The 24,549-nt window shown below is 47.5% G+C and overlaps 1 protein-coding gene across 3 annotated transcripts in view; it reads left to right on the forward strand.

Annotated features, from left to right (window-relative positions):
* Positions 1-24,549, forward strand: part of CDC42BPB (CDC42 binding protein kinase beta) — a 127,436-nt gene that overhangs the window by 61,492 nt on the left and 41,395 nt on the right. For all 3 annotated transcript variants that reach the window (XR_004028013.1, XM_030803936.1, XM_030803937.1), the window contains exons 6-12: positions 11,767-11,860; positions 14,479-14,679; positions 17,213-17,461; positions 20,040-20,119; positions 22,130-22,296; positions 22,376-22,495; positions 24,084-24,217. Coding sequence is in view for 2 of the 3 variants with exons in the window: in XM_030803936.1 (XP_030659796.1) it covers positions 11,767-11,860; positions 14,479-14,679; positions 17,213-17,461; positions 20,040-20,119; positions 22,130-22,296; positions 22,376-22,495; positions 24,084-24,217 (1,045 nt within the window). In the remaining variant the exon portion in view is untranslated. The remainder of the gene's footprint in view (positions 1-11,766; positions 11,861-14,478; positions 14,680-17,212; positions 17,462-20,039; positions 20,120-22,129; positions 22,297-22,375; positions 22,496-24,083; positions 24,218-24,549) is intronic.

The following is a 24,549-nucleotide window of genomic DNA, read 5'->3' on the forward strand; positions in this document are numbered from 1 at the left end:
AAAACCAAGCCCAGCCCTGGCCCCGCTGATTACACTTGGTCAGGTAACTATTGTAAACTTGTAAAATTATTTTTCCAGCATCTACCTTCATGTGTCTTAAGTCACAGGTTTATATTGCTAATTTCTTTCTTTTCTTTTTTGGCTTTAGATCACATCTATTAAATTGAAATTTTAACTCTTTTACATAATTACCTCTTCCTCTCTCTCACCCATCTCTCTCACCGTATACTTCCAAACTCTCTTCCTTTCTCTCACATCATCCTTTTTATTTTTATTTTGATATATTTTTTAGGATGGAGTCTCGCTCTGCCATCCAGGCTGGAGTGCAGTGGCACGATTTCACTCACTGTAGCCTCTGCCTCCTGGGTTCAAGAGATTCTCCTGCCTCTCAGGCTCCTGAGTAGCCACCACGCCTGGCTAATTTTTTTTGTATTTTTAGTAGAGACGGGATTTCGCCATGTTGGCCAGGCTGGTCTTGAACTCTTGACCTCAAGTGATCTGCCCACCTCGGACTCCCAAAGTGTTAGGATTACAGGCGTGAGCCACCGCACCCGGTCCCACATCATCCTGATTAGAATGGTCGAAAACCATCCTTTTAGCTATGGTTCAGTCAGCATTTGGTGTTGATAATACTATGACTGCGTAACTATGACAGCAGCTTTGCAGTTGAGAACTACACTTACATAAACTTCTGCTTTCTCTGGAGTTGATAATTGCCTTGCTTTTTATTAGCTTTTCTTTGTAGCTGTCACTAATTTGTGCCCAGATATTGTGGCCACATTATGAAGCTCCGTACCGGACACGCATTGGGTAGTCATGGTCTGGTTTTCCTTGGCGCTGTCCCTTCCATCGTTCCCCTCGTCTCTCCTGCGTTGGTTCCTCATTTGTCCTGTGCTGCACTCGTTCCGAGATGGCTTTTCAAGTGCAGGGATCCCCTCTCCCTTTCTGGGACTGGCTCCCTGGTTTTCCGAGCTGTTCATTTTTCTTTTTCTTGGCTTTTTAGTTTGGCTTGGTAGTGCATGTCCTCCAGTGCTGTCTGGAAGGGGGTATATGAGATAGTTTTTTGAGATCAGTGCCTTTATTCCATGTGTGTCTGTGCCTGGTGCTTTATCCAGTGTGGAGATTTTGGTTGGAAACCACTTTCCCCTTGGGACTTTGCAGGCATCACGTGTCTGTGTCCTCCACCTGGAGGCTGCTCTTGAGAGGCGTGAGGCCGTCGTGGTCTCCATGGCTTTGTGTTCTGAGCTGTAGGCCTGTGCTCGGGCCCCCTCCGTGGTGATCAGGAGGCTTTCCCAAGCAGGCACAGCCTCTCCTGTGTGGGGAGCGAGGGCATCACTGAGTTACAGCTCTTCCGTCTTGCTGGAGTGCTGCCTCGTTGCTAGAGGAGGCAGTTGAGGCTAGAGAGGTGGGCACCTTGCCTTAGTCTCATTGCTGATGGCTCGCACCTCCCAGCACACAGGGAACTGTCCCAAAGGAACAGACACTCATTTAGTGCGATGAGATTGTGGACATTGCTTTCTCTTTCTTTCTTTTTAAAAAATACATTTCTTAACATAGTTATGCCTGCTTTTATAAGTTAGTATAGGGTTTTTTTTTTTTTTTTTTTTGAGATGGAGTCTCTTGTTGCCCAGGCTGGAGTGCAATGGCGCGATCTCAGCTCACTGCAGTCTCCACCTCCCAGATTCAAGCAATTCTCTTGCCTCAGCCTCCCGAGTAGCTGGGATTACAGGCATGCACCACCACACCCAACTAATTTTGTGTTTTTAGTAGAGATGGGGTTTCTCCATGTTGGTCAGGCTGGTCTAGAACTCCTGACCTCAGGTGATCCACCCACCTCGGTCTCCCAAAGTGCTGGGATTACAGGCATGAGCCACCACCCCTGGCCCATAAGTTAGTATAGATTTTAACATTTAGATTTTATACTGTCTTCTTGGTAGAACTTAATTCACAATAGAGAAATAAATGTCTTTGTATTTATCACAGATCTCCAGGGAAATTAGTTTGATCACCTTTTTAATTGTTTTTCTCTCCCTAAAGAGAAAACGTTCTCCTCATTCTCTCTCTTTTTTTTTTTTTTTTTTTTTTTTTTTTGAGATGGAGTCTTACTCTGTCGCCCAGGCTGGAGTGCAGTGGCATGATCTCGGCTCACTGCAAGCTCCGCCTCCCGGGTTCACGCCATTCTCCTGCCTCAGCCTCCCGAGTAGCTGGGACTACAGGCGCCCGCCACCACGCCCAGCTAATTTTTTTGTATTTTTAGTAGAGACAGGGTTTCACCGTGTTAGCCAGAATGGTCTTGATCTCCTGACCTCGTGATCTGCCCGCCTTGGCCTCCCAAAGTGCTGGGATTACAGGCGTGAGCCATCCTCATTCTCTTAATTGGCTGTGTAGAAGCTTTGCTCAGTCGTTTGACTCCGGGCATAGTAGACATCAAAATATGTAATTTTAAAACTTTATTTTTCCCCCCACATTAACTCATTATTCAGACTGAGTGCCCAGATGCAATCTAAGACTAGAACAGAGATTTTTCTAGGAGGCCTGTCTTACCCCAGTCTCAGGTGGGGCATTGCGAACATTTGGTAGGGTCAGAAAGAAATGTCATTGGCGCCAGAGTGGTGCCGCTGGCCGACGTTACGGCGTGGTTTGGAGCCCGTGCCACTGTGCTGCCGCTTGGGCCCCTTCCTGGGGTTGGTCAGGTGCTGCGGGGATCTGCAGGTTTCACAGCTGCTGCCTGGCTTCCGCAGCTGGACCCCAAAAGCTTTCTGGGTGAGGAAATCAGTGGGAGACCAGGACCCAGCGCATGCCCCTCACAGGTGGGTACAGCTCCTGAGAGGTCAGCCCCTGATGATATCCGGAAAGGCAGAGATCATGAATGACACAAAGGGTTTCAAAGAGAGCACATCGGCCACAGTGGCTCACGCCTGTAATCCCAGCACTTTGGGGGGCCGAGGCAGGTGGATCACCTGAGGTCAGGAGTTTGAGACCTGCCTGGCCAACATGGTAAAACCCCGTCTCTACTAAAAATACAAAAAATTAGCCAGGCTTAGTGATGAGCATCTGTACTCTCAGCTGCTCGGGAGGCTGGGGCAGAAGAATCGCTTAAAGCCGCGAAGTGGAGGTTGCAGTGAGCCAAGATTGTGCCATTGCACTCCAGCCCAGGGAACAAGAGCGAAAATCTGTCTCAAAAAAAAACAAAAAAAAAGAGAGAGAACATCACATCCCTAAAGAGAGAGCAGAGAGTATAGTGTATGAACAAAATAAGAACAGAGTATAAATTTTAAGAAAAAGAATATATGCACATGTACCCTAAAACCTAAAGTATAATTAAAAAAAAAAAAAGAATAGAAAACAAAAAGTCTTGGAAAATAAAAGCTAAAGTAGAAAGTTGAGTACAAGAGGCAGAAGATGAAGTAGAGGAAATCGACGAAAAGAAAAGAAAACCTCGGAGAGAAGATCTGGTGGTCAGAGTGGCTCTGGAGCCACACCCCAGGTGTTGGACTGTGCTCTGGAGCCTGAGGCGCACCTGCTGTGGGAATCAGACCTCTGTTGGTTTTGCAGCAGGAAGCTCCACAAGGGGAACAGTTGGAAGTGGGAGTTGACATCACTCAGAAATGGGACGGTGAGGGACAGAAGCAGCCTCCCTTTTCAGTGTGTCAGAGGAAGAACTGGAAGGGAGAAATAAAGCCTGCACTTCACCATGGCTCTTTCACCCCCACCGGCTGGGTGCCAGTGATTTTAGCCAGAATCTCAGCAGCTGGGAGAAAAGGCGCTTGGGGGAGCCTAGAGCTGCTTCTCAGCCCTGTGCCTGACTCTCCCCTGAAGATGCCGCTGCTCCCTGGTTTTAGAGGAGAATGGACACAGGCAGTGCCAGCACAGTGGCCAATGGGGACCATCAGCTCTCTCAGTTGGCCTGGGGACCACCTGCCCAGCTAAAGGCCTTGGCGGTTGGGAGCCATAGGCCAGCCCTTGCCCTGAACCTCCAGTGCTCTTCTGTCAGGAGAGCTTTCCTCACACAGACAGCAAGTTCACTTAAAAAAAAAATCAACCACCACCACATATTTTAAATGCAGAATTATACTGCACAGATGACCCCCAGTGCGTGCAGATGGCCAGCACTTGCAGGCCCCTGGAAGGTATACAAGGCAGATGGCCTTCCGGAGATGTCTCCTCGGCCTGTCTTCCCAGAGTGTACTGGTGTTGGTGGTCCTGGGGTGGCCCCTGGAAAAACATCCCTGTTTTGTAGGGAATTCCTGGCAGCCAGGTCCTGTTTAGCCTGGACTCTGGTCGTTGCATTCCTGCTAACTCAGTCCATAGAACACTTGTTGTGGCGCGTCTCGGCGCCTCCTTACCCTCTTCTGTGTCTTCCTAGCCTGTCTCAGTCCATGCTGGCATGTCTCAGCGCCTCCTTACTCTCTTCTATGTCTTCCCAGCCTGTCTCAGGCCACTTGGGACATTTTTTGTGCGTATGCGAAATTATGGTTATTTGCCTTAAACATTTTCCTATATAATCATTTCTCCATTTCTCTGTGAATTGCCCTGCCTTCCATTCCCAAACCAAAAAAGTTAAGCCCAAATGATGAGATTTTGGGGGAGAAGAACCAGTTTGTTCCAGTCTAAATAAAGTAGTCTCATTATCCTTGTCTTTAATCCATTTCTTCCCGGCAGCCAGGTATAGAGCTTGTTACAGAACCTCCTTGAGCATCTCTTCATACATTTGTCCTGTATGCGTTACTTCAAGTCTTCCTTGTCATAAAACTGGTCATCTTTTATTTACATGGGTGACTCACAGAAGGGAGTGGAGGCCGGAAGCCATGGTGAAAGGTTTGTGAGGTCAAGTGAGCACCTCTGAGCGCCCTGGTCATGGGGAGGGCAGGGCAGGGGCTGGGTCTGCTTCTACTTCCAGGAGTGTTGGTCTTTATTTCCCCTCCCTCCCTCCCTCTTTCCCTCCATCCCTCTTTCCCTCCATCCTCTCATCCTTCCAACTGTCCCGCTCTCTTTCTGCCTTTCACTCTTTTTTCATGAGAAAGGAATGCAGAAAAACTGGTGGACGTGGGAGAGTCTATTAGATGTCCCCAAAAGTGCTGTTAATAGACGTGCTCTTGGCCAGAAGCCTCGCATCCCATGTGGAGCGGCTCATTGAGAACCCACCTGCGGCGTCAGGTGCAGTGTCAGCATGCCCTCTGCATGTAGCCTTCAGAGTTGCAGATACCTGCCTTTCTTCCCAACACTGGTAGAGTCTGTTGGGAAGTGAACGTAATATATATAACGTATGAAGAAGAATTTGTTACTCTGAAGCAAATTTAATTGAGATATATTTAAATATGTATAGTAGACACTTCCAAGAAAAGAGGATTTTTATTAGTGAAAATAATATATTCAGCAGATGGGCCAGGTGCAGTGGCTCACGCCTATAATCCCAACACTTTGGGAGGCTGAGATGAGTGGATTGCTTGAGCTCACAAGTTCAAGACCAGCCTGGCCAACATAGCAAAACCCTGTCTCTACTAAAAATGCAAAAAGCTAGCTGGGCGTGGTAGCGCACGCCTGTAATCCCAGCTACTTGGGAGGCTGAGGTATGAGAATCGCTTGAACCCAGGGAGTCGGAGGTTGCAGTGAGCTGAGATTGTGCCACTGCCCTCCAGCCTGGGTGACAGAGTGAGACTCTGTCTAAAAAAAAAAATATATATATATATATATTCAGCAGATGTTTTCCTTTTGATTTTTTCTTTCAGACTTAAAGATTTTGTGTCAAAGCTGCTAAAGTAATGTGAGACTAAAGTTGTTTTTGAATTCTGATGTGCTGAAACAGTTGGTGAGGCGGTGAGTGGATTCTTAGGTTATTGCAGCGTGTGACGTGAGCACAGGTGCTGTCATTCGTGATGTCACTGTGCTGTCAGCGCTGGCTGGGAGGCGGCAGCAGTCACTGCTCCTCAGCTGCCTCTTCGTAGCAAGAGGAGCACAGTCTCTACCCCACCACACTGGCTGGCCTGAGGGTCAATTGTGACAATTTATACATGGCAGGTACTGTGTCTGCCATTTATAACTGGTGGCTGTTTTATTTCTGGGTCCCAGCAAAAACATCCTTTAAATCACCGTTATCTGTAGTTGGGATAGGAGGGCTCTTTGTAACTTTAAAGTCCATTTCAGTTGACTTCTTTATGTGAATCTCACTGAGGTATGTCACAGGTATTCAGTAAAGCTCCCAAACCAAGGGGTGCAACTCAGTGGATTGTTCCAAACTGCACACTCACAGCAGCACCCAGATAAGCCCCCTTGGGGCTCCCCCATCACTCCCTCCCCAGAGGTCACCCACCCCTCACCCCCCACAGTGCTATGCAGAACTTTCCACAGTGAAAGAATGTTCTAGATCTGCACTGTTCAATACGGTAGCCCCAGCCACATGTGGCTCATGAGCACTCAACATGTGGCTGGTGCAACAAAAGAACCAAATTCTTCATTTTATGTAATTTACATGAATTTGAGTTTGAATAGCCCTCTGTGGCTAGGGGTTACCATGTTAGACAGTGAGGCTCTGAAAGCATAAATCAGCTTTGCCTGTTTTAAAATATATATATATGGAATCATATTACATGTGCATTCTTTTAAAAGTTTTCTTTTTAAATAATGTTTCAAATAATTTCAAACCTAAAAAATTTCAGTCTTATGCAAGGGTTGCAAGAATGGTACAAAAAGCACCTGTATACCTTTAATCAGATTCACGTATTGTTAATATTTTGGCTCCTATCATATACCTCCCCCTCCCTCTCCACATGTGTACACACACGCACAGATTCCTCCTCACCCATCTAAGAATAAGCTGCGTGTACCACAAGCATTTACCCCTAAATTCCTACTTACACTGCTCATACCTAATCATCCCTCTTAGATTTTTTCAGCTGACCCAGGAGCGTCTCTCACAGTATTTTCTTCCCTCCAGTGCAGAATCCAGTCCAGGATCGCATGTTGCATTTATTGTCATCTCTTCTTTAATCTCTTTTAATTAGAATAGTTGCTCATCCTTTCTCTGTTGCGACATTGGCAGGTTGGGAGAACATTGATGTGTTTGGAGAATACAGTGTCCCTTGCTTTTTCAGTAGAAGACTTCTCAGTTTGGTTTGATCTGATGTTTCCTCCTGATAGATTGAGATGATGTGTTCCTTCCTCTTGGAATGTGTGTGTATAGCTATATTGTGTCCTTCTCAGGGTGTCATATCCACAGGTGTACAATATCCATCAGCCCCTCAGTGGTGATAAATCCATCACCCAGTTAAGATTTTGTTAGATTTTTCTGCTATATAGTTTTTTCCCTGTGGGAAGATACTTTTAAGACCATGCAAATATCCTCTTCCTCTTTAAAATTTCCTCCAGAGATTTAGTATCCATTAACGATTTTTGCCTGGACCAGTCTTTGCATGGTTGCAGATTGACTCATAAACTCCAGACCCACCACGCTGACCAGTCGTCATCTGGCTTTCTGCTGTAAGGAAGCAACTCCTTTCTCCCTGTGTACTGGTCTGTTTCTGATCAGTGTGGATACATGGATCCTTTTTTCTCCCAGTGGTTTTTAATTCACCATCTTACTTATTTTTGTGCTGAAATTGGCCCATATTTGGCATTCTAGCTGACTCCTGTGTTTGCGCTGTGCCTCATCACTTTTTGAGGATGCCCTTAGTTTCTGGCTCATCCTGTACCTTCTCTGTCCCCACTCCGTTGTTTCTCAGAAGAACTCAAGGCCCTTTAGTGGGGAGCGCCTTTGAAGACCAAGTTCTGGGTACTGGGCATGCGCATCACTATGGGGTTGCCTGCTTCTAGGCCCCTCGGTGCGCAGAGGTAGTAACAGAAGTATATGCACATTCATGGACACACGCGTCTACCTGTGCATACTCGGGAATCATGAGTTAACTTCTTGGCTTCCTCCCTTTCCAGATTTCTGTCTTCCTCCTACTGAAACTGTGACTCCCAGCACCGTTAGTCCGTGGGCTCACTTGCTCAGTCCCGTGATGTGTCTAAAATAGCTTTAGAATTGCTCTGCCCATGACACCACAGAAACAAACCTGCCAAAAAGAGTTCTGGGTTTGTTTGCGGTTTTCCCCCATCTCATTGGGACCGCACCCCTCACCTGCAGTAATTCAAGTTCTGTGTTCATAAGTCACTTGGATTTGTTTTGTTTTGTTTTAACCCCATCTCCCCCTTCAGTGTTGTTATTTATTTGAAATACTGTTGGATTGATTGGTTTGAATCAGTTTTCCATTTTAGACTTCCCTTCCGCCTTTGTTGATTGAGTTTTATTCTTTGAGTACGTAGGACGTTAGCATACTTCCAAAACACCAAAACTGCATGAAGTTGTACTCAGAGAAGCGTCGCCCCTTCCTTATCCTGCCCACCTCCGCTGGCAACCTGGGATCTGTAGCCAGTCTGCTGTCTTCTGCTGTTGTCCATGCAGACATTTTCTTGTTTCTCCTTTGTTAAGCAAAAGGTGGTACGCTGAATGTCTGCTTTGCATCTTTAAAAACTTTAGTGATGTATCCTATAAATCATTCCATATCAACTCATGGAGCTCTTCATTCTTTTTTTTTTTGAAATGGAGTTTCGCTCTTGTTGCCCAGGCTGGAGCACAGTAGTGCGATCAGCCCAGCTAATTTTGTATTTTTAACAGAGATGGGGTTTCTCCATGTTGGTCAGGCTGGTCTCAAACTCCCAACCTCAGGCAATCCTCCCGCCTCAGCCTCCCAAAGTGCTGGGATTACAGGCGTGAGCCATCGCACCCGGCTTGCTCTTCGTTCTTTTTTATGTTTGCATAATACTGCAAACTACCATAGGTAACTACCATAGTTTTCAACTAGTCTCCTAAGAGTGGAAATTTAGATAGTTTCCAATATTTTGCAATTATAAATGTAGAAATAAATAGCCTTGTGCAAGGTGGTTTTTGTTTTGATGATGTGCCTTTAGGGTGACTGTCTAGAAGTGGGGTTGCTGGATCAAGAGAGAAATAAAATACATACGTAGGTTTATTTGATGTTGTAAGTTTCCCTCCATAGAGATTACCGATTTGTGTTCCCACCCGCAGTGGATGAAAGTGCCTGTGTCCTTGCAGCTTTGCCAACCGTGTATTTTCAGACTTCTGTATTTTTGCCCTCTGATGGGTGAGAGATGGTACACAATTGTAGTTTTCTTTTTCACCTTTCTCATGATGTTGACCATCATGTTTGTATTTTTGTGTGCATGCCTATGTGAGTTTTTTCATGGGTTTTACCCTTTTCTTATGGATTTCTGGCTTTTTCCCCCCAATTCTTAAGGAAGTATTTGCCTTTTATCTGTAATATATATTACAAATATTTTTCCCCAATTTGCCATTTGTTTTTTGATGTGGTTCATTGTGGTTTTTTGCCACACAGATTTTTAAACATTTTATATGTAATCGAATGAGAAATCCTTTTATTACCCCCAGAAAAAGAAAACCCATGTGTTGGTTTTTTTTTTTTTTTTTTTTTTTTTTGTGGTGGGGGGGTTGTTTTGTTTTTTAGTATTTTTACTTTTTTATTCATATGGTTTCATCTGTTCCATGTGGATCTTGGGTCCATTTCAGGTTTATTCTTATATATGGCACAAGGAAGGGTTCTAATTTTATCTTGAAATGGTTCTCCAGTTGTCACAACACCAACTTATTTAAGTCTATCTTTGCCCCAGTGATTTGTATTATCTTTGTCCTGTAGTTGATTTTTTTATGTAGTTGGTTTGTTTCGAGACATTCTACTCTATTCCATTTTCTCTCTGCCTCTGCACACACTAGCACCACACTGCTTTAATTAGGGAGGCTGTGTAGTGTGTTTTGAAGTCATCTGGGCCTGATCCCCCCCATCACAGCTCACTTCAGGGTTTTTCTGGCTTTTCTTTTCATATGAACATCAATATCAACTTGGCTGGCTTCAAAAAAGAGGACATTGATATTTTCTTTTTTTTAATCTTATGGGCCCTCTCATTCTAGATTCAGGTATTTTTTTTTTTTTTAATTTCTGGAAAGTTCTCTTGGATTGTAGTCAAATGTTAGTCATGTTTTGTTTTGATTTCTTTCAGGGACTCCAGTTATGCATCTGTTGGGCCTTCTTTGCCTGTCTCCCACTTTAGCCTCTGGCTGCTTCCTATCTGACTGCTTTTCCTTCTTTCTTTACCTCATTTTATTCTTCTAGATCTTTTCTTCCCTTTCTTCAATTTTTCATTAGATTTTTGTTTCAATTTGTTCTTGTTTGGACCTCTTATAATTTCATTTCTGATAAGATTTTATCTGTTCTGTTTCTTCCTTGAGTTAAATCAGCTCTTCTTTTCTGCATGCTTTTATCTAGTGCGTGCGTGCGTGTGTGCATGTGTGTGTTTGTTTTTGTGTTTTGAGACAGGGTCTTGCTCTGTCGCCCAGGCTGGAGTGCAGTGGCGCAATCACAGCTCACTACAGCCTCTGCCTCCCAAGGTTCAAGTGATTCTCTTGCCTCAGCCTCCCAAAGTGCTGGGATTATAGTTTGTGAGCCACTGCACCTGGCTCTGTGTGTGTGTGTGTGTGTGTGTGTGTGTGTGTGTGTGTAATTGTGGGATTTTGTTTTTTTTTCTTTTTCATATTCCTGAATGTTTATTTGAGGATATTTTATTTCAGTTTGGAGTGTTATATGCTAGAGTTTCTTTTGCTTTGTGTTTTTGTTTCTGGTTTTGTGTTTTGTTTCTGGTTTTGAGGTAAGAATTATCATCTGCCCATGTTTGTGTGAGATTGATTCATGTGGCTGGGGTAGTTGGTACCCATCTGTTTTCATTGGGGTGTGGTGTCTATTACACGAGTATAGCCCAGTTTACTTACCCATTCTCTTGGAGGCGGAGATTTAGATTGTTTCTGCCTTTTGGCTGTTACAAGTGCCACTGGGAACATGCTTGTACTTATCTTTTGCTGAACGTCTTTGTTTTTAAAGTTTGTTTGCATTCATACTGTTGAGTCACGTAAGCTTATTGTGCCAGAAGAAAGCATTCATGCTCTGAGGTGCCCTGCACCCGCACATGTGTTTGAGAGCACACAGAAAGTAGTTTAGAAACAGGCATTAGTGGGACAGACCTGTGTTTATGTTCCTGCTCCAGCACACGCTGCTCTGTAACTGTGGGCAGTTGACTCAGCTTCCATGTCTTCGTCTATAAAGTGCAGTTTTGGGGGGTATGGGGCGGATTGCAGCAGTCTTCCCCCAGATCGCCACCTGCCTCCTGGACCTTGTCTGACCACTGCCATCTCTCTGTGTGGCAGCCCCCAGCCAGCTCCCTCCACGTGTGTCCGTCTGTCCCTTTGTCCCATTCCTGTTTTCTGTGGTACTCAACACAGAGCTTGCACCGTGTGAGCCTGCCTGAGACAGCAGTGCCTATTTGTGTTTGTAAGACCTCAGCTCGTGTGCAGGCTTCATGAAGGCAGGGGCAGCGTTGTCACGTGCATAGGTGGGTGGGCTGGAGAGCAGTGCCTGGCACCAAGGAGATGCTCAGGAGGGGCTCGTTAGCTGGGTGGGCAGACGAGTAGGAATCGTCACAGGGCCTCACCAGGGTAACTGGGGACTAAACGAGGGGCAGTGATGTGACTTTGGCTGCCACCATGCTAGCTGAATGTCACACAGAGGCATTTGTACTGGATGGTGACAGCTGTTCACAAGAGGATATTAGCATTTCTTCATCTGATCACCACTGTTTAAGGGCTTTGACCTACCTAATGTGTTGCACGGAGATGGTTAATTTGTGTATTTATTTTACTAACAGAGACATTAAACCTGACAATGTCCTTTTGGACGTGAATGGTCATATCCGCCTGGCTGACTTTGGATCATGTTTGAAGATGAATGATGATGGAACTGTAGGTATTTTTGTTGGAGATTTTCCATTTGGTTTTGGGTTTGGCATATAGTTAGAAGGGAAGTTTTCAATTTGAGGTACAATTAAGAAACCAAGTATATTCAGAAAATGAATCAATTTTGGAGATAGTTGAAATTTTCTGTTTGGGGAGTTTTGTTTCCCAAATAAAAATTAAGTTGGAAAGCATCTTTATTGCTTTTTATGTTTACAAAAGTAATATGTGTGCCTTCCAGATGGGAGTTGTCAGGTGTCCTCAATCCCAAGGTGGCTAAAAGCATGCCAGCCCTGTAGCAGATCGAGGGCGCTCTCTGCTTCTTCCTTCAAGTGCCCTGTCCAGGCTGGTCGGGTGGGCAGGCAGTAACCATGTAACTGTACTTTCTCACTTGTGTTGGGGCAGGTAACTTCCTGCTAGAGGTTTCCCCTCTATGGGTGTCGTAGACCTAGAAATAGAGTCCTAGGTGCTCAGTGTTACGGGGCCAGCTGACACTCGCGCCAGTGGAGGAGAACAGGAGGTTGCCCCCGGATCGGCTATCACCAGGAGACTCAGGCTCAGGCCACAGGCCCCCGTGGTCTCCACCCCACAGTCAGACCAGCATCGTGGCTGAGTAGCCTGATGGGGGCAGTCCCAGCTCTGCTCACACCCTGTTGGCAGCTGCTTCCGGCAAACTGCTTCCACTGCGTCTGTGGCCACTGTTGCAGTTTTGTTCTTACATGTTTGGAGTCTTCTTTAAAACCTACACGTATCATAAGGTCTAACATAAAATACTTTCCCAACATACAGCAATCCCTTTCTTTCCTACTGGCAGATTTTCAAGCCGTAGTGGAAGAACCCATGTAACTGGCTTCAGCTGACAACGTTTTATGAGGAGTAAAGCAGTTTGCTCATTTTCATTCCACAAAGCCAGTCTCTTGTTTTTAAAAGTCTTGACCACATATTGATTAATTGGTAGGCGGGTGCTGTCCTCCACTCCAGTCTTCAGTCACTAGAACAGGTCTGAACCAGAACGTGGGTTACCCTCCACACCTCCACACCACCCCGTCATGGTATAACCAGAGCATGGGTTACTCTCCTCACCTCCACTGCGCCCTGTCACAGTATAACCAGAGCATGGGTCACCCTTCTCACCTCCACACCACCCCGTCACAGTATAACCAGAACATGGATTACCCTTCTCACCTCCACACCACCCCGTCATGGTATAACCAGGGCATGGGTTACCCTCCACACCACCCCATCATGGTATAACCAGAGCATGGGTTACCCTCCTCACCTCCATACCACCCTGTCACAGTATAACCAGAGCATGGGTTACCCTCCTCACCTCCACTGCACCCCGTCATGGTATAACCAGAGCATGGGTCACCCTCCTCACCTCCACTGCACCCCGTCACAGTAGTTGCTCATCGTGAGTCACCGCCCAGCACCCCAGTGGTCCCGCTGTCTGTAGGAGCTCCTGTGGGCTGGCCACGCACTCGTGCAGGGAAGTGATGGAGGCAGAGTTCTCGGCTGATCCATTCAGCCTGAGCAGTTCCCACACCACTGGCTCCGGGGTGCTGCTTGGACCCTGTGTCTCTCTAACCAGAGGCGACCCTCGGGAGAGCCTGGCCTTCCCCAGACAGGCCTGTGGTTGTCTCCAGTTCCTGCCAGAGCCTCGGTCTTAGAGACTTAGCCCGGCGGGATGGCCCTGTACTCTCCATCGCACTCTCTGGATGGATGATTCCTCAGCTTCGCCAGGCTCCTCCTGCTTGCTCGGGTGGCCCATGCCCTCGCAGCTTTCTGCAGAGGTGTCGCCGTACTCTGGCACCTGCCTGCTGATGTAGACAGCAGGGGAGCTGTTTTCTCCTTGGGGGGGAGGGGTGGGGTAGGAGCGGTCTTAGCCTCCTGGTTCCCTGTCCAGGGAATGCCTGAGCACCCGGCTAATGCCTGGACCAACTTCCGCACGTTCCCATGAGGAAGACCACAGGGTGGGCTGCAGGTGAGCAGCCTTAGCACCCCCAGAAGCTTATTAGAAATGCAGCCTCTTGGGCCCCACCGGAGTCTCTAATCTAACAAGAGACCCTACACAAGAGTCCCTGCGTGCTGCACATGAAAATCAGAAAAGCTGGCCCATGCACGCGTGGCCCCCGCACCACACTGGGAGCAGCGACAGAGAGTGGGAAATGCCAGCCCTGGGGGATTGGAGAGGCACTGTTTGGGGCTGTGGCTGGTATTTGGGTATTGACAGACCATGTGTACAAGAGTTTCATGTATTCTGGGAGCCGCATAATGTTTAGTGCTTCAAGAGAATATTTATTTGCATTGAATTTTGCATTATCGAGGTTTTTAAACTCTGTTTTGTTTCATTAGAGACAGGGTTGGGGACCATGTTGCCCGTGTTGGCCTTGAGCTCCTGGGCTCAAGCGGTTCTCCTGCCTCAGCCTCCCAAGGAGCTGAGGCTACAGGCTCGAGGCACTATACTCAGCTTGAATTACTGGGTTTAAAAAACACGATCACTCATCAGTTTTATTCTATGATTATTTCATTTTCTGCCTCTGCTATAAATTTTAGAGAAAGTAGTTGGAAATACGCAATTGGAGATGCCCCCTAGGGTTTCCTTCAGCACCTCCTTCTCCCCTAAGGTGCAGTCCTCCGTGGCCGTGGGCACCCCTGACTACATCTCGCCGGAGATCCTGCAGGCGATGGAGGACGGCATGGGCAAATACGGGCCTGAGTGTGACTGGTGGTCTCTGGGTGTCTGCATGTATGAGATGCTCTATGGAGAAACGCCGTTTTATGCGGAGTCACTCGTGGAGACCTACGGGAAGATCATGAACCATGAAGTAAGACGTTGCGTTTTTTTTTGGTACCTGACTCAGGCCTAAAGTACAGAGAGCATAACTAGTGCAGGAAGATCCGTTAGGAAGTGACGCAAGTAGTTCAGGAAGAGGTGACGGGGTTTGGACCAAACTGGGGACAGGCGGACTGGAGTAGACATGGGAGAGGGCGTCCGGAGGCGGGGTCGGCACCAGGAGATGTGGGCGCCAGAGGAAGGGAAAGGAGGTTCTGAGGGTGACCCCCGCCCCCACTCTCAGGGGAAGGATGCTGGCCTGCTCCAAGCTGGCTTCCTGGAGGGGAGGCAGGCTTCTGTAGACAGGCGTGTCATCTGCGTAGGCGCGTGGAGTGAGGTGCCCGGGGGTGGCCAGTGGGGAGGTCCAGGTGGGCCCTTTGACCTGTGGCTCTAGATTCACTGGTTAGGTGCCAACTTTGATTCTCAAGTCCGTTCCCCAGAAATCAGTCCCTGTAAATGATCACGTGTCTCCAGATGGTGGAGCCCTGCATCCTCCCCATCCTGTTTCCTCTTTTCCTCCTTCCCTTTATGAACTGTTCACTTTCTCACTTCCATGTCACCTCTCTCCACCTCCTTTGTTTTCCTTTTTATCATTTTCTCTTCTGTCTGATATTTTTTATTTCTCTTTAAAAATTTTCCTTAGTCATGTGTCTTTCTTTTTTGAGATGGAGTCTCACTCTGTCGCCCAGGCTGGAGTGCAGTGGCGCAATCTCGGCTCACTGCACCCTCCGCCTCCCGGGTTCAAGCGATTCTCCTGCCTGTCTTTTTTTCTTTTTTTTGAGACGGAGTTTCGCTCTTGTCGCCCAGGCTGGAGTGCAATGGTGCAATCTCAGCTATGCCTCCCAGGTTCAAGCAACTCTCCTGCCTCAGTTTCCTGAGTAGCTGGGATTATAGGTGCCTGCCACCACACCTGGCTAATTTTTTTGTATTTTTAGTAGAGACAGGGTTTCACCATGTTAGCAAAGCTTGTCTCGGACTCCTGACTTCAGGCAATCCACCCACCTTGGCCTCCCAAAGTGCTGGGATTACAGGCGTGAGCCATCGCGCCCGGTCAGTTATGTGTCTTTCTAATGCCGATTTCACCCTCTCTACCAGCATGCTCATAGCATTTCCCTCCCCGCTGTCTCCTGTGCACACGCGCAGATCCCAGAATGATCCTGATTCAGTGCTGGCCTGTCCTCCAGCCAGTGTCTCCCACAGTTCGCTCTCATAGGGAGCAGATTAACACTAAAGTGGTAACTGGTTTTCCATTTAACTCCAAATCCAAGCAAAAGTTACAGTTGTAAAAAATGTCTTTCCCAAAGTAGAAGCATATTTTTATTTGTAAATTAATAGATACCCCCTGTAAAAACTTCAGACAATGCAAAAATGCATATTGCATATAATGAAAATCATCTCATCTACTTCTTAGTGACAAATTCTGTTAAAGTAGCAATTGGGACTTTGTTATTACTAAGAGCCTGCCAGCAGTCACTGAGTTCTGACCACCTGTGGGCTCTTGGGTCAGGCACTCCGTGAAGCAGGTGACATTGTTCTTCCTTTCCGTAGATGACAGAGGTGGTGGCTCAGCTCTCAGCCCACTCTACCGTGAGGGTGTGTGGCCTTGGCAGACCTAAGCACGTGTGTGCACGCACGCATGTGTGTGTTTAGATACGTGGCATCATGTTACATATCAACAGTTTTTTGTCATTATATCTTTGGTGTCTTTCTATATCAGTACACAGACATGTTCCTTTTTCTTTGTGCCCCATCTTTTTTGTTTTGAGATGGAATCTCGCTCTTGTCACCCAGGCTAGAGTGCAGTGGCGCGATCTTGGCTCACTGCAACTTGCACCTCCCGAGTTTAAGCGATTCTCCTGCCTCAGCCTCCCAAGTAGCTGGGATTACAGGCCGCCACCATGCCCGGTAATTTTTGTATTTTTAGTAGAGACGGGGTTTCACCTTGTTGGTCAGGATGGTCTGTAACTCCTGATCTCAGGTGATCTGCCCACCTCGGCCTCCCAAAATGCTGGGATTACAGGCGTGAGTCACTGTGCCCTAGCCAGTATCTTTTTTAACGAGTCACTTTTTTGATGGGCATGTAGGTAATTTGCAGTTTTCTTGGTCAAAATACAGTGCAGTCCTGAGCATGCTGTGTTTTCTCTTAGCAACTGCTTTTTTAGTGTGAGTTTCCAGAAGCGGAGCCGCCGTGACGCTCGCACTGTGTGTTCTGACAGGGCTGCGCCTGTCCCTCTTCCCGCACACGGCGTGTTTCCCACATTCCTTGCCACCTCCATAGGTAAAAATGTGTCATTTACATACAATGTGGTCACAAGTCTACAATGAGTAAAACCAGAAGGACCTCTGGTTTTCTTGTTTGCCTTTTGGGAATGGAAATTTAGTAGCTTTGGATTGCATTTAGTTCCCATGAAATAAAAAGTGACCTGCTTTGAAGCTACCATTTCTACTTTGTTTCCTATAATGTCCGTACACCTTAGACTCTGAATGCGTCCACCTGTCCACCGGTGTTTTTCCACCCCCTGCAGGAGCGATTCCAGTTCCCGTCCCATGTCACAGATGTGTCTGAAGAAGCGAAAGACCTCATCCAGAGACTGATCTGCAGTAGAGAGCGCCGGCTGGGGCAGAATGGAATAGAGGATTTCAAAAAGCATGCGTTTTTTGAAGGTCTAAATTGGGAAAATATACGAAACCTAGAAGCACCTTATATTCCCGACGTGAGCAGTCCCTCTGACACATCCAACTTCGACGTGGATGACGACGTGCTGAGAAACACGGTGAGTGGGAAAGCACCGTCCTCAGGGTTGCTGGCTGTGGGTCTGACATGCAGTGCTGCGTTGATGGCGTTGCTTATCAAGTCAGTAGTACACCATAAAGCTGTGAAATTTGGCACTCAAGACACAGTGTGCTTTTTATTCCAGCCTTCAGCTGGATCCTTAATATTCCTTTAAAAAATGATGGATGACTCAACTTGAGTAAAATTCAGTTAAACAGCTCTTTTGTTTTGGAACTCAACAGAAATACTTTTGCTTTTATTTTCACGGTACTTGATACTTTTTGTTTTTGAGACAGAGTCTTGCTCTGTCGCCAGGCTGGAGTGCAGTGGTGCAATGTCAGCTCACTGCAACCTCTGACTCCCTGGTTCAAGCCATTCTCCTGCCTCAGCCTCCCAAGTAGCTGTCGGGACTACAGGCATGTGCCACCATGCCCAGCTAATTTTTGTATTTATAGTAGAGACGGGGTTTCACCATGTTGGCCAGGATAGTCTCGATCTCCTGACCACATCATCCACCCGTCTCTGCCTCCCAAAGTGCTGGGATTACAGGTGTGAGCCACCACACCCGGCCTACTTGATGCTTTTCAAAGCAGTGTCACATACATCATTGTATTAGAGCTTCACTGCAACCCTGTCACCACATTTTAGGTTTTTTAGGTTGAAAGACGCCAAGACATGGGCTTAGCCTACAGTCTCATAGGCAGTGTGGCGGCCTTTCAGTTCCTGGTCTTTTCCCTACATGTGAGAGCACGTTAAATCTTTCTAACATTACAGCGCTTTGTGTCTGCGTTGATGTTTCTTTATACAGCAAGAGTTCAGAACAAAGATGATGATAACAGATTTTGAGTCTCTGCACTGATATTTAAGATCAGGATTTTCTGAGTTGGGTTCCGGCTGTGGGACTTGTCTGGTGTTCCAGTCGGCTCTGACAGGGCCTCTTTGATGCACTAGCCAGTACCTTTGGTCCTGGAGAATTTTGCTCATATCTCGTAAAATTCTTTTGTTCTCATCAAACCCATACATGTGTGACTTCGTTTGGGGATAGACAAACTGAGGTTTAACCAAATAAAAGGAAAATCTTCTTTGTTGCTTATTAATTTAGAGAGTTTCTTACACTGAAGCATCATCATTCACTCTGTATGTTTCATCCCCAGGACCTCTCGAAATGAATGACCGTGAACCTGGGGAAACTCCTAGTAGTTTAATGGGAGGAGCAGAGGTTCTTAGAAACTATGAAGTACCCCTTGTAGGGTCATGGAAAAGTTGTATCTGGGCCAGGCGTGGTGATTCACCCCTGTAGTCCCAGCACTTCGGGAGGCTGAGGTGGGCGGATCCGTGAGGTCAGGATTTCGAGACCAGCCTGGCCAACCTGGTGAAACCCCACCTCTACTAAAAATATAGAAATTAGCCGGGCATGATAGCGGGTGTCTGTAACCCAGCTACTTGGGAGGCTGAGGCAGGAGAATCGCTTGAACCCAAGAGGTGGAGGTTGCAGTGCCTGAGAATACGCCACTGCACTCCGACCTGGGTGACAGAGTGAGACTCCATCTCAAAAAAAAAAAAAAAAAAAAGGAGAAAAGTTAAATCTGTTTGCACCGAATACTTGCTTTGATGGCTTCACATTCAAAATAAGGGCTGAACTTCAGACCACATGGAGGAAAGGCCGAGAAAAGTATTGTCGTTGTTCAAAGAATTGTTTTCCTAGACTCTAACTCCAGACTCCAACTCCTTCCACACTGAAATTTCCCAGATAAAGAACTTTGCTTATAGTTTTTATTTTTTGAGACTGGTCTCATTCTGTCACCCAGGCTGGAGTACAGTGTTACAACAGCTCACTGCAACCTCAGCCTCCCGTGTTCAATCAAGTCTCGTGCCTCGGCCTCTCGAGTAGCTGGGATTACAGGCGCACACCGCCACATCTAGCTAATTTTTGTATTTTTAGTAGAGATGGGGTTTCACCATGTTGGCCTAGGCTGGTCTCGAACTCCTGGTCTCAAGCAATCCACCCGCCTCAGCCTTCCAAATCGCTGGGACTACAGGCATGAGCCACTGTGCCTGGCCCCTGGTTATAGTTTTTAATAAAGAAAGATCCTCAGAATGAAAAATAGAGTTATAATAAACTTATCTAAAATAGTCTACCTTTGGGTTCCCTTTTGCCTTGGGGCCCCTTGTCTTAGGTCAAGAACCTGAGAGTCCCCAGGCTCTGTCCCGTGTCCTCAGAGGGGCCATACCTCTTCACACTGTTGGACTCAGCACACAGTTGTGTTAAGCAGTGAATTCTGTAGCTTTAAGAAGTCTTTGAAAATCACTAACCTGGTAACGGCCTGTGCCATTGTCATCATCAAAATCATTGCGTGTATCCTGTGAGCTTTATTGTATATACAGCGTATGGGGCCAGGCTTGAGAAAGACAGATCTGCCATACTCAGCTCCCCTGCAGAGGACACCATGGAATCCGCATTCTCAAAGGCCACATGTTCTGCCCAGTGCCTCCTGTCACCGTGACTGTAACCATCTTTCCTCTTTTTACCTGTTTGTTTGAATGTAGATTTCATTTGTGTTGTATATGTTCTTATGCAGGAAATATTACCTCCTGGTTCTCACACAGGCTTTTCTGGATTACATTTGCCATTCATTGGTTTTACATTCACAACGGAAAGGTATGTCTGGATTTATCATTCCCCAGGGAGACCCTTCCCTTGTGGTAGATGAACAGTCAGACACCACACTCTGTCCCCGGGGGCGGGCTAGTGGGTGGGGTGTGCGCTGGGAGGCCATCACTTAAGGGAGATGGAGATGGGTTTTTGTTCTTAAAATATGCACACCTGATGACTACAGGTGATACCATAGCAAGGTTGCAGGCTTTTTCTCTACAGATATCCAGGTCGTAAAGAATTCAGGTTTCATGGCCTTTGTTGTATGTTCTTTTTACAACCCTTTAAAAATATTAAAACCATTCACGCTCGTGATGGTGCAAAAACAGGCCACGGGCAGGATTTCTCCCAGAGGCCGTAGTTTGCCGACCCCTGACCAATAGGCCGCCAGCATTGGCAGGGTTAGCTCTGATCCAGTCAGTGGCGTTGCCACGCGCGCTCAGCTGAGAGCCGGCTTCCATCAGAGTACTCTGCTGGCTTTTGTAAGGAGTGTGTGCCGTGGGTCCCTGTCCCAAATGGGCCTCTTTGCAAAGTTGTGTCACCTGAGATGGTCCACCTCGATTTTAAAAGGAAACTGGGGCCAAGAGGAGAGGGGTCAGGAAGAAAGGGAGGTGAAGTGAGACCATGGAAGCTCCCACTGTGCCACAGAATCTAATTCCCAGCGTCTTCTGGCGGCTGGTACCACAGTTGAAAATGTCTTGGGAGGGAGATATCCCCACGCTTTGTTTTTTTTTTTTTTTTGGAGACGGAGTCTCGCTCTGTTGCCCAGGCTGGAGTGCAGAGGCACGATCTCAGCTTACTGCAACCTCTGCCTCCCGAGTTCAAGCGATTCCCCTGCCGCAGCCTCCTGAGTAGCCGGGACTACAGGTGCCCGCCACCATGCCCGACTAATTTTTTTTATTTTAGTAGAGACGGGGTTTCACCATATTGGCCAGATGGTCTCGATCTCCTAACCTCGTGATCTCCCCGCCTCGGCCTCCCAAAGTGTCAGGATTACAGGCGTGAGCCACCGCACCCGGCCGATATCCCCATACTTCTGCTCGAGCTTGGAGGAAATCTCTTTTGGTGTGAGAGGCCAGGGTTAAACAGCCCATAAGCCAAAGTGACAGCTGCTGTCTTCCAGCCCACAGGAGGCTTTCTGGGTGGGCATATTGATTTACCAGCCCCCATGGCAGAGGTTCTTGACCTTTCTAGTACATCCCAGCCCACTACGTGCTTGTCACATTTGCAGGTCCCAGGCCCATGGCTGTAGTTTGGCCAGATAGGCCTAGAGCTCCCCTCTTGACAGACCCTGCAGGGCTGGAGCAGCCCAGCACCCTCAGAGCACCTGTGGAGAAACACTGACCAGGCCTTCTCTAAAGGGGGCTGGGTGCATTTATGGGACTCAACATAGGAGCTCAAAACTTTCCTGACTTCACTGTCACATAAAGAGCTAAGCAGAACTAAGTAACTCCTAAAGTAGCCCAATAATTAAGCTACTAAATGAGAGCCATCCCAGGCTTCAGCCTGTGCTTCGGCTGTGTGTGTCATTGAGTGGTCTGGTCCTTGGAGGGGGCTTAGTGTGCTGGTCAGTGCTAGAATTGGTGGCTTAGCCTGCAGGGGAAGAAGGGTTGAAAGAGCTGTCCTGGATTGCTTGGCCAGTTGGTGGCCGAACCAGGAAGCTCTCAATGGTCCGTGGGTACCGCTGACCTCCAGGCAAGAGCTGGGGCTGCTTTATGCAAAATCCGTGCCTTCTGGTTTTGCATTTATAGTTAAGTGTGAGGGATGATTTAGAAATGCCATTTCCCCTCCTTTGCAGAGGTGCTTTCTTTGACCAGCGGTGGGGAGTGCCCTTGTCAGCGTCTCCTTGACCATCCGGTCACTTGTCTAACTTTGGCTCCATAAACAATAAAGTCTTTTCTCAGGTGTTTTTGTTTGCCAATTTAAAAAGACTATCTTTCACCCCAGGAAGTTTGAAAATGCTAATGAATCGCTAAATGTTCAGTAGATAAAAAAAACCTGTTGCTTGGTTTCCAGCTGTTTTTCTGATCGAGGCTCTCTGAAGAGCATAATGCAGTCCAACACATTAACCAAAGATGAGGATGTGCAGCGGGACCTGGAGCACAGCCTGCAGATGGAAGCTTACGAGAGGAGGATTCGGAGGCTGGAGCAGGAGAAGCTGGAGCTGAGCAGGAAGCTGCAAGGTGAGGACAGCGCCGGCTCCGGGGCCAGGCAGGGGCGCTGCGGCCAGGCTGCACCTCACGCTGTCTCTCTGTCCCTCAGAATCCACCCAGACCGTGCAGTCCCTCCACGGCTCATCTCGGGCCCTCAGCAATTCAAACCGAGATAAAGAAATCAAAAAGCTAAATGAGGAAATCGAACGCTTGAAGAATAAAATAGCAGGTATGTGTTTAAAAGTATGACTTAGTCTCTATTTTTGGTCATTACTGTCTTAAAAGGGAATTTCAGAGTCCTTTTCATAAGGTGGGAAAGCAGAAAAAAAGCTTAGGCTTTAGCAAGCTTATTTAGAGTTCTCAAATTTTGGTCAGTTCTTTTTTTTTAGACGGAGTTTCACTTTTGTCACCCAGGCTGGAGTGCAGTGGTGCGATCTCAGCTCACTGCAACCTCCGTCTCCTGGGTTCAAGCGATTCTCTTGCCTCAGCCTCCCAAGTAGCTGGGATTACAGGCATGCACCACCACGCCCGGCTAATTTTGTATTTTTAGTAGAGACCGGGTTTCACCATGTTGGCCAGTCTGGTCTCGAACTCTTGACCTCGGGTGATCTGCCTGCCTTGACCTCCCAAAGTGCTGGAATTACAAGCATGAGCCACTGCGCCCAGCCCCAACTGGCTTAGTTCTAATTATATTATTTCATAGTCACCAGCTAGAATCAGTTCCTGATATTTTATCTGTACATTCTTTGGCTATTTTCTGCTTCTCTGTTACAGTTTTCCTCTTTGTGGCTTTCAGACAGTTCTAGAGCTGCTTTCCTCCTAAAGCTTAATCAGTGACTCTGCCTGCTCCTCGGTGTTGTAGGTGCTAGACCTGCCGTCACCACTTTCTTTTGGTGGTTCCTAGGTTATCAAAGTTCCCTAAAGGCTCCAATCAGTTTTTTCTTTCTTTTTTTTTTTTTTTTTTTTTTTTGAGATGGAGTCTCGCTCTGTCGCCCAGGCTGGAGTGCAGTGGCGCCATCTCGGCTCACTGCAAGCTCTGCCTCCTGGGTTCACGCTGTTCTTCTGCCTCAGCCTCCCAAGTAGCTGAGACTACAGCCTCCCAAGTAGCTGAGACTACAGCCTCCCAAGTAGCCCGCCACCACACCTGGCTAATTTTTTGTATTTTTACAAAATAGAGACGGGGTTTCACCGTGTTAGCCAGGATGGTCTCAATCTCCTGACCTCGTGATCCACCCGCCTCAGCCTCCCGAAGTGCTGGGATTACAGGCGTGAGCCACTGCGCCCAGCCTGGCTCTAATCACTTTTAAGCCTTAACCTCACACAGGTTGGCTCCGCAGTTGACCTTCACCTCCAGAGCACACTTTGAATCACTCACTTTCTCTGCATTTCCTATTGGGAACCCCACTGTCCTGATCCAAAAACGGACGTCTTTGATTGAGTCACTTACTGACTAAAACCTTTCTTGCACATTGAGAAAGGACAAGGGCCAGGCACTGTGCTGGGTGACAGGTTAGAGGGACTGAGCAGACGAGTGTGTGTGCCACCGAAGGGCTCCCAGTCCTCAGGGGAGATCGCTGTCAGATCAAACTCTAGGGAGCCTGTTCAGCACAGGCGTGCAGGTAGCTGTGCCCGTGACACTGTGTGTGTGTGTGTGTGTGTGTGTGTGTGTGTGTGTGTGTGTGTGTAAGTAAAAAAACCTCTGAATGAAAAAGTGTTGTGAATTATTAAATAATTTCCTATCAGTAAGTCAGCTAACATAAAGTTTACATATAGTCACTGCACATAAAGGAACACAGTTTATTTCCTATTTTGTCCAGATTCAAACAGGCTGGAGCGACAGCTTGAGGACACGGTGGCACTTCGCCAAGAGCGTGAGGACTCCACGCAGCGGCTGCGGGGGCTGGAGAAGCAGCACCGCGTGGTCCGGCAGGAGAAGGAGGAGCTGCACAAGGTAGGTGGCTGGGTTCGGGGTGAGAAAGGCTTACGGGACTTCGCAGAGTTCTGTAAGGTCACATTCATGCAGACGATGGGAGACCTCTTGGGACTCCTGCCCATGGGCTGTCCCTGCTGCATGCAGGACACCAGGGCCAAGCCTGGCCCTGGGGCCCCTGCCACGCCTGCCTGCTGCACAGCCCCCGCGTTGGCTGGCAGAACTTGGCTCCCAGTGGCAGGTGCCTTCCACCCCCTCGCTCCCAGCGGGTATCCACCTCGCAATCAGCCTCTCCAGTCTCCAGTTCAGACCACAGAGAAAGCAGCACCCCACTGCGTTCTAAAGCAAGGAAA

The sequence above is a fragment of the Nomascus leucogenys genome, chromosome 22a (genome assembly GCF_006542625.1).
Source record: "Nomascus leucogenys isolate Asia chromosome 22a, Asia_NLE_v1, whole genome shotgun sequence".
NCBI classification, from domain to species: Eukaryota; Metazoa; Chordata; class Mammalia; order Primates; family Hylobatidae; genus Nomascus; species Nomascus leucogenys.